This window comes from Colius striatus, chromosome 11, assembly GCF_028858725.1.
Source record: "Colius striatus isolate bColStr4 chromosome 11, bColStr4.1.hap1, whole genome shotgun sequence".
Taxonomy (NCBI): Eukaryota; Metazoa; Chordata; class Aves; order Coliiformes; family Coliidae; genus Colius; species Colius striatus.
The window spans coordinates 7,697,133-7,711,908 of NC_084769.1; the positions used below are offsets into that span (position 1 = coordinate 7,697,133).

General features: G+C 39.2%; 1 protein-coding gene across 9 annotated transcripts in view; it reads left to right on the forward strand.

Moving 5' to 3' along the window:
• ZRANB3 (zinc finger RANBP2-type containing 3) overlaps positions 1 to 14,776 on the forward strand; it is a 49,993-nt gene that overhangs the window by 30,996 nt on the left and 4,221 nt on the right. For 7 of the 9 annotated variants that reach the window (XR_009819476.1, XM_062005177.1, XM_062005179.1 and 4 more), the window contains 11 exons: positions 679 to 850; positions 1,516 to 1,644; positions 2,988 to 3,107; positions 3,795 to 3,914; positions 4,930 to 5,109; positions 6,529 to 6,681; positions 7,301 to 7,769; positions 8,765 to 8,968; positions 9,498 to 9,589; positions 11,096 to 11,197; positions 13,145 to 13,287. Coding sequence is in view for 8 of the 9 variants with exons in the window: in XM_062005177.1 (XP_061861161.1) it covers positions 679 to 850; positions 1,516 to 1,644; positions 2,988 to 3,107; positions 3,795 to 3,914; positions 4,930 to 5,109; positions 6,529 to 6,681; positions 7,301 to 7,769; positions 8,765 to 8,968; positions 9,498 to 9,589; positions 11,096 to 11,197; positions 13,145 to 13,287 (1,884 nt within the window). In the remaining variant the exon portion in view is untranslated. The remainder of the gene's footprint in view (positions 1 to 678; positions 851 to 1,515; positions 1,645 to 2,987; positions 3,108 to 3,794; positions 3,915 to 4,929; positions 5,110 to 6,528; positions 6,682 to 7,300; positions 7,770 to 8,764; positions 8,969 to 9,497; positions 9,590 to 11,095; positions 11,198 to 13,144; positions 13,288 to 14,776) is intronic. The other 2 variants (XM_062005178.1, XM_062005185.1) reach the window with 2 other exon arrangements.

The following is a 14,776-nucleotide window of genomic DNA, read 5'->3' on the forward strand; positions in this document are numbered from 1 at the left end:
AAATCTGTTGTGTGCATTATTTTGTTATCCCTTGGCAGTGTTGACAGAGAAAAGCTGCTGTTCCTGCTGCAATGCTTCCTAATAACAAGAAAGCAAAGAAAGAATAAGGAGGACTAGTTAGCAAATTCTTTCTTTTTGGCTTTTTAACCTTAAACCTACTTCCTCTATTGAAATTTCTCATTAAATAGTATTATGTTTAAAGACGATACCTTAAACTTTAAATCCTGTCTCTGGCTGTAACTAGGAGGGAATTTTGGGGGAGGAAAAGAGAGGAATATTAATGTTGGTGTTTGGAACTTGCATGATAACTCCCCTGTCAGTTGTTCCCCTCTATAATATAATGAAGAGTGTTTTCATGGTGGTATGTTGTTGTCATTAATCCACTGAAACGAGTTATAAAATTATAAGTGAAACTTCTGCTTCCTGCAGAAAGGAAAGTGTGGCTGGGCTGATGTAGAGGACTGCATACATCTTATGGGTAGTAATGTCTGCAGGCAGCAGTCTCTGCTGGGAAGTGGAAACAGCTCTGACTTCAGCCTTGGAAGGGATCAGACAGAAAGCAATCATCTCTGTGGTGTAAACAGGCTGACCAAGTGTTGTTATCCAGCACACTCCATATCTAATAGCACGGTTTAAAATTCAGAGTTTTTGCCCTCAGTGTTGATGTTTCATTTTCAGGTTTTTTGGTAGAAGAACTATGTGGGACTGTAGAGGAGCTTCAAATTTAGAAGAACTACATCAACTTTTAAGTGAAATAATGATCAGAAGACTGAAGAATGATGTTCTGACTCAATTACCTCCCAAAGTTAGGCAACGTATCCCGTTTGACCTCCCACAAGCTGCAGCTAAGGTAGATTTTCCACTTCTGCTAGAAACTCATTTGTTAGCAAATAGTAATGTCTGCGTATTCATTTTCTCTGTAGTGTCCAGTGACAGGACAAGGGGTAATGAGATGAAGCTGGAACACAAAATGTTCCATTTAAACCTAAGGGAAAAACTATGTCACTGTTAAGGTGAGGGAGCCCTGGCACAGGCTGCCCAGGGAGGATGTGGAGGCTCCTTCTCTGGAGGTTTTCAAAACCCACCTGGACACGTTCTTGTGTGACCTGATCTAGGTGGATCTGCTTTGGCAAGGAGTTGGACTTAGATGATCTCTAGAGGTCCCTTCCAACCCCTATGGTTCTGTATTTATAGGTATGCATGTGTATTATATGCAGTTAAAAAGAATGTGTGAACATGCAGCACAGCATCTCTGGGATTCTTCTTTTTAAAATATAACACAAAGAACATGAACATAGCAATTTTTTTGCATCAGATGATGATGAAATTTACTCTAATTTTAGTATAATCTTCTTCCTTTCTGTCTTCCTTTCCCTTAAATTTTGAACCCAACAGATACTCCTAGGCAAATTTGGTAGTGTTCTCAAAAGTACTCGGTCCCTAAACATCTCATGCTTGAAATACACATTGAAGGAGAACATGTGTATCTAACCACTGATCTCTTCTTCCAATTAGAATTTGAATGCCACTTTTGCAGAGTGGGAGAAATTAATGAGAAATTTGAATTCAGATGCCACTGAAAGCCAGTTTTCTCAAGTCATGAATCTAATCACACGCATGTATAAAGAAACAGCCGTTGCCAAGGTAAGTGTGAAAGTGCTTTCTTAGTATGTTTAAAATACTGAATGTGTTTTTAACTTAATAAAAGCAGATGTAGTGGCCTGAATAATAGATGAAGTTGGTTGGTTTGTTTTATAATTGCAATGTGAAGAAATGCTGTTTTATCACTGTAATGACCTGAGCTAAATTTTAAAGCTGTTACTGCTTAGATATCCCCCAGGCTGGCTGGGACTATCCACATGTAGTCTCCCAACAGAACTCAATGCATCTTTCAGACTCAGGGATATACCGAAAATGGCTTCTTCACACGTTATCCTGGGTGTCAGTAGCTACTGCAGCTGACTCTGGATGCTGCTGATGCAGCTCTTAACCTGTTAGTACTGGTTCTCGTCATACATAAATGTTCAAGAACAATCCTTTCTAGCTGGTTTCTCTTTTATCAAGTGAGACTCCATGTTCTATATTTCCACCTACAGTACTGCAACCTAAGATGTAAGGAAAACCAAACCAACATCTTTTACATGCCTACTTTTTACCCTGTTATCAGGCTTCACTATGGTGACCTGCCTTCAGAAAGGACTAGGGGGAAAAAAGAGTTTAGAAGGCTGCTGGAGCTGTAAGAGTTGAGAATCTGACTGACTCCTTTTCTCCTTGTCTTAAAAGTATCACTGTGATTCTGTTGATATTTCTTCCTCACTTTCTAGTCTCTCCCTTCTATTTATCTGGAGAGACAAAGAAAAAGATAGAAAAAAGAAATCTGAGGACTGCTGGAAACTGTTACTTTAATAGTTTTTGCAAAAGATATAGAAAATTATATCTGACACCCAAGAAAATCTATGCATGCTTAAATAGGGCAATATTTTATGATTCCAGTATCATGAAGTATCAAAATTGTTCTTTCAGTTTTGATCTATGGCTTTATGTGGGCACAGATACAGAAGTCCTGATTAAACAGTGTCTTGTACATTTGAAATATGTCTCAGAAGCAATCAGTTTTGGGTTTTTTTTACATGTGGTTTAAAAACATCAGATAATGATGTTGTAACAAAGAAGGGGTTTATCTCCACCGTAATCTGAAAGAAGTGCCACGTAATTATGTGATGTATTGAGGATAAATGTGAGTTTCTTTCTCTGAAGCAGCGAGACAGATTTCTTAAAGACATAAAGTTGTGGTATTCATTTAAACAAAAGTACTTCAAATAATTTTATGCTTAATAATGGTAGAGTTTGATAAAGCCTGAAGTGGGTAACAGATAGCAGGGACATTTACCTTTTAGTATTACAAGAAATTGAAAGACATTAAAATATTAACTGTCTTTTTGTACATTTTCTATGTCTAACTATGAAAATATGTTCTCTTACTCCAGGCAGGAGCAGTAAAGGACTATATCAAAATGATGCTTGAAAATGACAAACTGAAGTTTCTAGTTTTTGCTCACCATTTAAGCATGCTTCAAGCCTGTACAGAGGCAGTTATAGAAAATAAGGTAATGATTTAAGAAATGTGCACACAGATTAAACTTCAGACTCTACAAATACGTGTGAGCTGTGTTTGAATTCAGTAGAGCTACCCATGTGTACAGGAGCTTCAGATGGGTGCCGCTGGATTAAAAGCGATCGTGTTTGTATTAAAGGATAATGCAAGCATTTGTCTCATATGATTCTTTATTATTATTGAATCAATGCTCTAGGCAGTTGCTTCCCAAGTTTCTCTACCAATGTGCTTCTGTCTACTTTTTTTTGTACAGAACACTGTTGTCTGACCTGAGTGTTTAATTGAAAGCAGTAAAATTAAAAAACAACCTTTTTATTATTATTTTGACCATGGACTCTCAATCCTTGTTAGGAAATGGTGGCTAATTTTGCTATTTCACATTGTTATTACTTTGCAAATGCTTGGAATTTTAATAAATCATGTCAGGAGAATGGCAGTCTTCTGCAGAGTGTTCCATTTTAAGATCCCATGTTCTTTCTGTCTTCTCCTTTTGTGAACAGGGAATGCTAAATTTACGCTTCTCTAGATAGAGGCTTAACTGTAAACAAAGGGCAGAAGAGTTCTGATGGATCCTTGTCCCCATGATAGGAACAGAACTGATGTTTTTATGTTTATTGGGAGATAGAGGGTGTCCAAAAATGGACAGTGCTAACCTCATTTTGCCTCTGCTGTGCTGTAGGTTCGCTACATCCGAATAGATGGCAGTGTTCCTTCTGTGGAAAGAACCCGTCTCGTTAATCAGTTCCAGAAGGACCCTGATACCCGGGTTGCTATTTTGAGTATTCAGGCAGCTGGTCAGGTAGGACAAAAAAAAAAATAAGGTAGATGAAATAAGAATCACAGAATGGTGGGATTGGTAGGGACCTTTAGACATCATCCAGTCCAACTGCCCTGCCAAAGCAGATCCACCTAGATCAGGTCACACAGGAATGTGTCCAGGTGGGTTTTGAAAACTTCCAGAGAAGGAGACTCCACACCCTCCCTGGGCAGCCTGTGCCAGGGCTCCCTCACCTCAACAGTCAAATAGTTTTTCCTTATGTTCCAATGGAACTTCTTGTGTTCCAGCTTTATCTCATTACCCCTTGTCCTGTCACTGGATACAACAGAAAATAGTGATGTCCCAACCTCCTAACATCCACTATTTAGATATTTGTAAATATTAATAAGATCCCCCCTCAGTCTCCTCCAGACTAAACAGCCCCAGCTCCCGCAGCCTTTCCTCATAAGGAAGATGTTCCAGTCCCCTGATCATCTTGGTGGCCCTGTGCTGGACTCTCTCCAGAAGTTCCCTGTCCTTCTTGGGCTAGGGAACTGAAAGGCTAGGGAACTTGGGCCCAAAACTGAAGTTATTGGTGACCAAAGTGGTTTACTGAAAGCCATTTATCTTCATGCAATATGTCTTTTGTAGACTCAAGTGTTCTCTTTTCTCTTTGCACTAATCATGTTAACTGTTGTAAGCCTCTATTGAAATTTCTTAAGTAAAATCAAGATAAGCAGGAGAAGCTCATTCTTGAATAATTAGTAAAAACTCCATTTCTCTGAAAGTACCAGCTTAATAAGAAACAAAGGTTTCTTCCATAATGAAAAGCAGTGTGCAGACTTTGCACAATCTTGAAGTATATTTTGAATCTTTCTTACATCTATCTGAGGCCCAAGGAAGAAGTCAGTTTAACAGGCTCATCTGCTGTCAAGGTGGTTCCTCTTATTTCTGTATAAAAATGTCCTGTACAACCTTTAACTTTTCTTACTTCAGTTATCCAGTTGTTTGTGGATGGAATCTGGTTTTCTAAAATGCATCTACCTCTTTGGTTTAGGGTTTAACTTTCACTGCTGCTACTCATGTCGTGTTTGCTGAATTATATTGGGATCCAGGCCATATTAAGCAAGCAGAAGACAGAGCACACCGAATTGGACAGTGCAGCTCTGTCAACATTCACTTCCTGATTGCAAAAGGGACGATGGATACTCTGATGTGGGCGATGCTGAATCGTAAGGTACGTGTGGGATAGAACCAAACGAACAAGAACTCCCCATGGTTCATGTGCCAGATCACATTCTTACTGATCTGGAGCACTCTCCTACTCTGAGACAAATTTATACAACTAGAGCTGCTAATCATTAAAATGCCCATGTCTGTCTCAAATCAGTCTTTTCCAGCTTTTTGCTATCTCCATTTAAGATCCAAAGATAAACGAGGTGACTCTTTGCCAAGATGAATGAGATGGATCACATCTACAGGAGACGGTTGCTTTATCTTCTAGTATTTTATTGCTCTGGTTGGTCAGTTTACAACTTCAGGGGGTTTTTTGTACAATAATAACAGCTAGAGTTTGTTGGCTTTGCTTTATGAATGCTGTGCCTTACTAAGCTTAATTTCTACTCCTATCAAAGACTGGGTAATGGTTGAGACAAATGGCAGCAAGGTAAGATTACTGTAACTTAGGATCTAATGAGGAAGAATTGTTTGAGAATGCTTCTGCGTCTCAGTCCTGTGAACTCTTAAAGGTCTTTCAAGTAAGGAAAGAAAGACATCATTTCTAAGAAAAATAATTTGGCTGGCTTGCTTTTTTGTCCTTTTTGTAGCCTTTGATACCACTCGTTAGTGCCTTATTCTGTTAACTGAGGTGTGTTTGTATTGTTAGCCCTTGTTTTCTGACATTTCCAGAAGTGCCAATGTAGAAAGAACTGCTTCTTAAACTCTAGTTGTTAGAATTGTTTGAGCTTATGGTTATACAAGGGTTTCTTCTGATGCAAGTGCTGACCTGTAGTGGTCATTCCTGCCTTTAGTTACGTTTAGTCCTGTGTTGCAGTGGTGCTATTATTTGTGTTCTTACTGTCAGGAGAGAAACTGATAATCATTTTTTTTCCCAATATATTTCTTTCCTGCTGAAAAGTAATCCCAGCTTCAAGAATCTAGGTACTGTGAAGTGTCTTAAATACTCAGTTGTGGAATGAATCTTAGTATCTCAGTCAGTCTAATACATTAAGAGTCCCGTTAAACATGGCACAGGTGTGTCTCAGTAATTCACCAGTTCAAGAGTTCTATCACTAAACTGCTTCTGTCAATTAATTCTACCTTGGCTTGTTTCTACAAGCCAAGCACAAAGTGTAAAGACTGTAAGAGATGTACACAATGTATATATTCTCTTTTAACTTCAATAATTACTGACATATTGTATACAACTTCTCAAGTCCTAGTGTGCTAGATACACTGTTTACTGTTACTCTTGCAGAAGTGGATGCTGGAAGAGGAATATTTCCAATCACTTAAGTTATTTTTATTGACAACAGAGTTTCTTACTTTGTAGATGCTGAATTCAGTTTGCAAGGGAAGCAAATTGAGTCAATATATGTAAATTTGTTCCAATATGCGTTGGAACCTTGGGAATTTTACGCATGTCTTCTTTCTGCAGTCCAAAGTTACAGGCAGCACCTTGAATGGCAAGAAAGAGAAAATGCAAGCTGAAGAAGGTGATAAGGAGAAATGGGATTTTTTGAGCTTTGCTGAGACCTGGACCCCAAATGAAAGTCTAGAAGATTCCAAAAGTGATCTTTTATTTACACATGTAAGACTCTTCAGTCTTTCTGTTTTCTTTCATTTAAAAAAAATATAACCACTGTTATAAACCAAAGCTTAAGCACTGCAGAGAAACAGCAAGCAAGTGGGGGGAAAAAGTAGTGTGAATCCCATTTTAAATCATGGTCAAGTTGAAAGTGCTCTGCTAGGTGTGACCATCATCTACAAGCTTCCAGTGGATCCTTATGGTGACTGACCCACCCTCAGAGTCAGATGCCACCACACAGTTTCTGTTTAAGTTGAGGCTTTAGCAGCTGTCCTGAATTTAATTGGCTGCTATTTTAAAAATCACATTTAAAACCTTTCCTTGTAATAGGTATCATCACAAAAGGCACGTAGCAGACCACTTCTCTCTGTTTGTGTTCTGATAGTGCTGCTTCAGATTTTTCATGCAGATTGCAAATACTTTTGACAAAGCAGAAGAGGAATGTTGAAGCTTTTGCTGTTAGCTGTTTGTTCTTAAAGGAAGATACATTTTGTTTCCAACTCCAAAGTAAAAATAGCTGCTTCTATTAGAGAGTAATATGAGTGGAGAAAAATCATCATTTTACCAGCTTCTGCTGCAGTAATTAGGAGTGGGGTTTACATATTTCTTTCCTCTTTCCTAGTTTGAAAAGGAAAGACAGCACGATATTCGTTCTTTCTTTTCCCCCAAATCCTCTACTGAGAAGAAACGCAAAGTAATTTCTGATAATGAAACATTGCAAAAGGATTCAGAATCCTCTGAAGTCACCAAAGAGGAGGATGTGGAGAAAAGCAATGAAAACCTGGGTTCCACGAGAAGTAGTGATGAGGATACAATCTGTCATGATAGTACCTGTGAACGTGAGGCTAAAAGAGCAAGAAGCGTAAGTGGATCTACTCCAGTCAACTCCAGTAAGAAGAAGAAAACATCTTTAACTGGAAAAAAACTCTCTTTGTTTCCAGAAAAAGTCAATGAAGTCCTTCCTTGTGGTTTAAATACCTCAAGTAAAAGTACAGCTTTGAATCATGTTTGGCACTGTGGCATTTGCACTTACAGTAATAGTGAATTGCTCCCTTACTGTGAGATGTGCAATTGTCCTCGGAGCACTAATGGTAAGTAACGTGTGCTGCAGAGAAAAGTAGGCATCTTTTGTTGCTCTTGTTATTAGTTTGAGGAAAATGCACTGTTTTGGAATAGATGGCTGTACACAAATCCAGGCAAAATATCAACAGTGGTGGCTCTACAGAAACAGATACCTGTTAAGTGATCCTCCTGAGTTTTGCTTTCCCCAAGGATCTTTTGCATGATTCTAATTTGAACCAAATGGAAGAATCACATGAACGTTAACAGGATCTAAATTCTGTGAGGAAGGACGCACACTCAGTTTTCTGTGCAGCAAATGTAGCTCTTCCAGCTTTCCCTGAGGTTTCTGGTTATTATAAATCCAATGAAATGGCATTTTTGTCTTTGCCGCTCAAAATGAAATGTTGGGATATAGATGGTTTATTCACTTGGCTGTTGTAGATTGGTTGTGAGAGACATCACCTGGAACATATGGCATTTCTTGCTCCAACAGGTCAGAGTAGATGTCTTTTTAGTAAATTCATTTAATCTGTCTTTAAGCTTAATGAAACTTTTTCATAAATCTATCCCCATATTTGCCATTTCAGTTGCAAAAGAAGAACTAAGGTGGTTCTTCCCTTATTTTTTAAAGTTTTTATTTAAGTCTCTGTGCTTGTTGCAAGTAAGGAAAACTTCTGAATTTCACAGGCATAGCTCAATGCCTGGAAAACTACTTGGTGTGTTCATGGTATACAATAACTGTATATAATATAGACTTGATAACTGTATACCTTATTGCATATATTTTGACATTAATCTGGGTGAATGAGCTTGCATAAATGTAAGACTTTGTTCCAATTAGTTTTTCTCCTAATACTAAAGTTAGCTCTAGTTTCCTAAGTGGTCACAACATAATAATATCAGAACATGAAACTCGTTTTCTTTGTATTTGAGCTGCATAGTCCTGTGTCCAGGTGTGTATTGATTAGATATTTGTTTGTACAGGTAGCATAAATAATCACTTGTCTTGTTTCTTTGTCTGTAGTAGAGAAAAACTGTGAAGCTCCCATGAGCCAAACTGAGGCAGGTGTGTCAGAGGACTCTGGGAGAAGTGAAGAGAAAGCAGAATGCAACGCTGAAGACAGAAGAGAAGACTTGGGGGAAATGGTGACCCAGCAATATGTCACACTCAGCAAACAGGAAAGTGTTGAAATTGAAAATGAAGAAAGTGAAAAAAAGTGTGGAGAAGGTAAAGTGGGACTCCTATGAAGGAAAGATTATATCCCCTTGTGAAACTGTATTAAATGCCCCTGGCATGAAAAATAACATGTAAAGAAACACCTACATATTGGAAAGCTAGACAGAAATACCTACAGTAGCACGTGACATTCTTGTTTTGGCCTGGGGTGTTTATTGATCTTTGATGATGGATAAACCCAGCCTTTCCATACAACTCTTGAAGCAATACAGAGGTTTGGGCTGACTTAAGAACTGTGTCAAACTAGCAGCTGTGAACCTCGGTAGTTTTATTGAAACTTATAATGGCATTTCCTTGTGTTCAGTGCAGCCACAGGCAAAACAGATGAAAAGTAATTCAGGAGAAGCCAAAAAAGTCAAGTACACTATTACCTTAATAGCTTGCTGCTTGAGCTGTGTGTCCTATGATGTTGTTCTGGAATTAGATACATGTGGAATGTTTTTAATACCTGAGTAGATGGAATGCAATGAAGGAAGAAGGAAATTCCTTTTAAGGTTAACATTTTTTCTTCTCTTTCCAGGAGACATAGATGAGTCAGACACATTTGAAATATATGATGGGCTTATGTTTTGTGCAAGCAGGAATACTGACAGAATTCATCTCTATACAAAGGTAAAGCTGAAATGTGTATGGTTATTACCCTTTTAAAATGACAAAGTAAAACGTTGCCCTAGGAGATGTGTATGTACACCTCCATTTGTTATCCTTAAATAAAAAGACTAGTATCTTTGTATTGGCTGAAATGTACAAAAATTAGATAGTTTATCATTCTAGTTGTTCTTCTCAGTGGAATTAAGCAACAATTCCCTAGATATATGACTTCCAACACTTGTCTTAGCTTACACAATGGGGCTGATACATTAGATGTATGCTCAGGTCATCTGTTAGAAACGCAAGTGATGGCTGTTGAAGATTCCTTTTTTTATTAGAGTGTCTTATCACAACGTGTTTTTAATAGAAGAAGGTTAAAGATTAATATGACAGAGAATCCTGACATACCAAGTAAGTAAATAAAGTATTGTCACCACATCTTCAGGAAGCTGGACATTGATGCTGTGTGTAAGTCAGTAACTTCACAAATACAATACATTATCATCTGCAGTGGTAGTAGGAGCACAGGAACTAGTAGGTGGTAATTTTTCAGGTCATTTTTCAAGGGGGAGTCAGGAATTTCCAATTCCTTCTTTTAAGCTATCGAGAAGTTCACTGAGAAGATTTTTTTCAAAGCTGCTGCACAAGTCAATGTATTCAGGGGCAAATGTAAAGCATCTCAAGTAACTGAGTGCAAGTCTTTGAGATAATATATACTTATTAGGCTGATACAGCTGGGGAGAAGTCAAAAAACTTCAGTCTACTTAAAGTATATGCTGCTGCCAAGTTCACACATTTTATTCAAAGCTGAAGATGGTATTTTAGATGGTATTTGGGCAACTGTATATTGCTCTGGGTTGGTTTTGGCTTGGATTAGAGTTTCATTGTGCCAGATGCTGCACAAAATCTTTCTGCCAAACAACAAAACACTGGGGAATTTTCCTTTGATTCCTTCTCTTGAATGTTTGTGAATCCTTACTAAGTTCTTGGGTCATATGTACCCACTGGGATCAGTTGTCGCCTAAAAATTAAGTGGAGGAGACCTTGCTTATACATTTTTTAAAAGAGAGAGTTAAGCAGGGGAGTTGGACTGGATGATCTTTCGAGGTCCCTTCCAACCCTTAAGATTCTGTGAAATATAATAAACAATGCTCTAAGAGTCTGATTTTAATCGTGACAAAGTGACATTCTGCAGTCTCTGGCCATTTGTTTCCCTCGTGAATTCAGTCAAGAGGATTGTAATTTCAGTTTCTTAATGTAAGGCAGTTTGTGTGTCTGAACTGTGGCAAATTCAGACATATTCCAAGTTAGAGTTTTCATCCTGTTTACTTTTTAGATATATTGATGTGAATCCTATTCTTTGTGCTGTTATCACACATCTGTGGCTTGTTGGGTTTTTCTGGAAAAGTCTTACCTTGAGGGACTAAATTTAGTAGGAAGAGAGAGTGGTTCATTTGAAAGAGAGAAACTTCTTTTTTCTAGATTGTGCCACATGGCATCTGTAAACAAAACTGTTTGCTTGTGTAGGATGGTGAACCACTGAATCATAACTTCATTCCGTTGGACATACAGCTGGATAACTGGGAGGACTTACCAGAGGCTTTCCAGCACAAACCCAATCGTTCCTCGGTAAGAACAAACTCTACTGGCACAGGGATATTTAATACAGAGGGGGGCTTTGACTTATTTTTTTGAAGGAATGCAGAACACTTCCAAGCCTTTGGGATCTAGGCACAGTTTCATCAGTGCAAGCAGATCTTATAAATGGGGATGTGAATATTAATTACGCAGTCTGTTACTTTGGCAAATTATCATGCCTCCTGTTCACATTTCAGTAGAGTCAACCAGGCATCATTTAACTTCTCACTTACAGGATTAGTAACTAACATTCGTAAGTCAACAAAATAGCTTGTTAAAGGTTATGAATTAAACAGGGCACATGATGAATAAGAAGGTGCTAGATGGTTTCGGAGCTGCAGTTCTTCAGCAGGCCTCCACTCTCATTTCTTTCTTTGGTCTTCTAACAATTTTCAGAGCAGTATAGGACACAGCTTCATTGAGACATGCAGCTCCAGTCAGCTCAGTAACAAAGATCACATTCATCATGCTGTTTGAGGAGAATGTTCACACTTGGAACCCCAAGTACTGGAGTAAGGAAACAGAATTCAAATTGGATGTGCAATGTTATCTGCTTAACATGGTTTTCTTAAGTGTTTTCTCCATTTAAAGGGAAATAGAGTTTGGAAAATCAGATTGTGTCGTGGTAGAGTCTTATCAGATTCTTTCTGTTAGGGTCTCCAGCAAGGTTGGAACTTAAATTCCTAAGACAGATACCTGACTGATTCAGCCACAAGTTTTGTGAAGCAGCTAATGAGTGGGTAATGCAGATACTGCCAGAATCCCATGTTTGTGGGCAGGGGGTGGCATTTTCTATTCCTCAGCCTTCTCATCTAGATCAAAAGATTCATATTAGTAAATCCTCTCCCCCAAAATCAAGGAAATACCCTCATGTTTTTATTTCCATTACACCCTGCCATTTCATTGACTTCTTGCTTGCTGCTCTAATTATGGGCAAGTGAGACTCATCTGTACACTTCTACATTTGCCACATCAAAGTGCTACAAGGAAAGAAGATAAAATCATTGTCATGTTGTAATCTTGAAGTGTGGAAGTTTGTTCCTGGATAAAGGTGAAACCACAATGAGTTTATTCTTCCCACAGTCCGTGTTCAGAAGCAGTGTGATACTGAGTGCTGTACATAGAGTCTCCATTTCCATTCTGAAGTACTTTGGGAAACAGTTAATCGGTTTCTCCCCAGGATCCTGTGGTTGTGTCAATTTTGGATGACTGTGAAAGCAGAGGAAAGATGGGTTAAACTACTCAAAACTGTTGTCCTTTGACTGTTTTAGTGGAAACCATGTCTCTAATTGCTAGTCACATCATAGTGTGTTATGCTGCAATGCCCCAGAAAAGAGGATAGCAGCATCACCATAAAAACCAAATGTGTTAGCAAGATGACTTGGTGATCTGCTTTCTCACAAAATCACAGAATGGTAGGGGTTCATACTGACTGTACTCCACAGATTGTTAATCCAGTGTCAAGTGTGTATCAGAAGGTTAGAGAAAAGAAGTTGTCTGTAAACCCAATTATAAATGCTGCTCAAGTAATGAAAGTGACCTTTCCTCTTCTGAGAGACTGGCTGCAACAGGAAGGTGGCTGCTGTAAGAGGGAGACTCCTTTCCATGTCCCTTCTTCCCATCAGCAGAGTCTTGCTCATGCAAACAATGTTTTCCTGAGGCTTTTTCAAGAAACTCTTCTATTTCTATACCTGAGCCATTTCTGGCCTTATTTTCTTCCTTCTGGGTCAACACATGCTGCAAAACCTTTCTTGTAGGCAATGCCAAAGCTGTCAGTGCTTCTGCAGGTGAGGGTGGAACAGGGTGGGGAGTTCCACCTTGGGACCATCTCTGATCATACAGCAGTTCCAAACCTACATATTCATGGCCCTCCTTCACAGTAATTGCAGAGCTCTGTGCCATGTCTGTCCTGCTGCTGACACTGCCATTCTCCCCCAGATACTGAGGTTTGTGAAGGAATGGAGTCACCTAACAGCAATGAAACAGAAGATGGTCAGAAAAAGCGGTCAGATATTTTGTAGTCCTCTCCATGCTGCAGAGGAGCTGTCTAAAAAGCAGCCAGTGGTCAGCAGCACTAAAAGGTACGTGGGTTTGCATTGTAATTCTTCTAACTAATTGCTGCAGGAAGTTGGATGTATTTAATGTAACTTCCAGTGGAATGATGCTGAGACTAAGCTGATGTTCGAGGGTTGTTTGTGCCATGGTTAGAGGTGTGTAGGCAGCGGAGCGTGTGTGTGTGCATCTGCTGGGATGCAGCCTGTGCTCCCTGCCCTGCCCTGCAGGGCTAAACAGCTGGAACTTGCCAGAGACTTTTAAGGGAAAATTCCTATCTCAGGGACTCAAGAGAAAAGTAAGGTCAAAGAATCTTGTTATTTTCCTCACCTAGAAGCAGAAATAGATCAGGAGTTGCCACAGGTGATACAATGTTTTATCCATAATTCCCAGCCTACTCTTACTCCTCCTTGTTAAAATCTAAATTTACCTGTTTTTCCCCTTTCTTTTTCTGCTACACTGTCCTCCCTTCCAGACATTTGCAGCTTCAACGTTGTCATTGCTCTCCTCAAGACTTCACATGTGTGCAGGTTCACTCACCAAGCTGCCTCTGCAAACTATCCAAAACATTTTTCTTCCCTCAGTCCCTACTGTGCCATTGTCCAGGGTGATTGTATGTTGGCTGTAGGTAAGAATTCAGGGGGAAAAAATGGAGTTTGTAATTCCAGTAATACAGGGAGAAGCAACAGGTAGTAGGTGCTTTTTTAACCTGTTGCCTGATTGCATCCTTCCATAAAATGTAGGCAAGAGCTATGAACTTGCCCAGGTATTGATGAATGTCTAGTACAGAGAGATGTGCTAAGGAGTTGTCTGAGTCATGGTTTGTAGAAGAAGGATCAGAGTGAAGAGATTTGAAAAGTTTTACCCAAGAGCAATGGTCTTTTGTATGTTTTCACATTAAAATGAAGTAAGTTCAAATGTAACTAATGGAGCAAGGAAGCTTACAGAGCTGGGAAAGCTTTCTCAGTCATCCAGAATGGCAGGGAGACTTCAGCCAGCTGAAACAAAGCAGCTTTCAGATTTCATGGTCAGATGAATGGCTTTGAGATTTTTAAAATTTCATTGTTCATGATGAAACAACTTCTGTGGTTAGAGCTGAACTTGGCTTTAGAGAAAGATACCTTATTTAATGTGGAAGGATTACAGGGGAGCAAGTTTTCCCAAGCTTTACTCTTATCCAGGAAATGAGGGGTGTTTTAAGAGACTACAGAATCACAGAATCTTAAGAGTTGGAAGGGAACTTGAAAGATCATCTAATCCAACTCCCCTGCCAGAGCAGGACCACCTAGAGTAGGTCACACAGGAACTCATCCAGGTGGGTTTGGAATGTCCCCAGAGAAGGAGACTCCACAACCCATCTGGGCAGCCCCTTCCAATGCTCCCTCACCTCAACAGGGAATAAATTCTTCCTGGTGTTTCTTTGGAACCTCTTATGTTCCAGGTTATACCTTGTCTTATCATTGGCCATCACTGAGAACAGCCTGGCTCCATCCTGACACCCGCCCTTTACGTATTTGT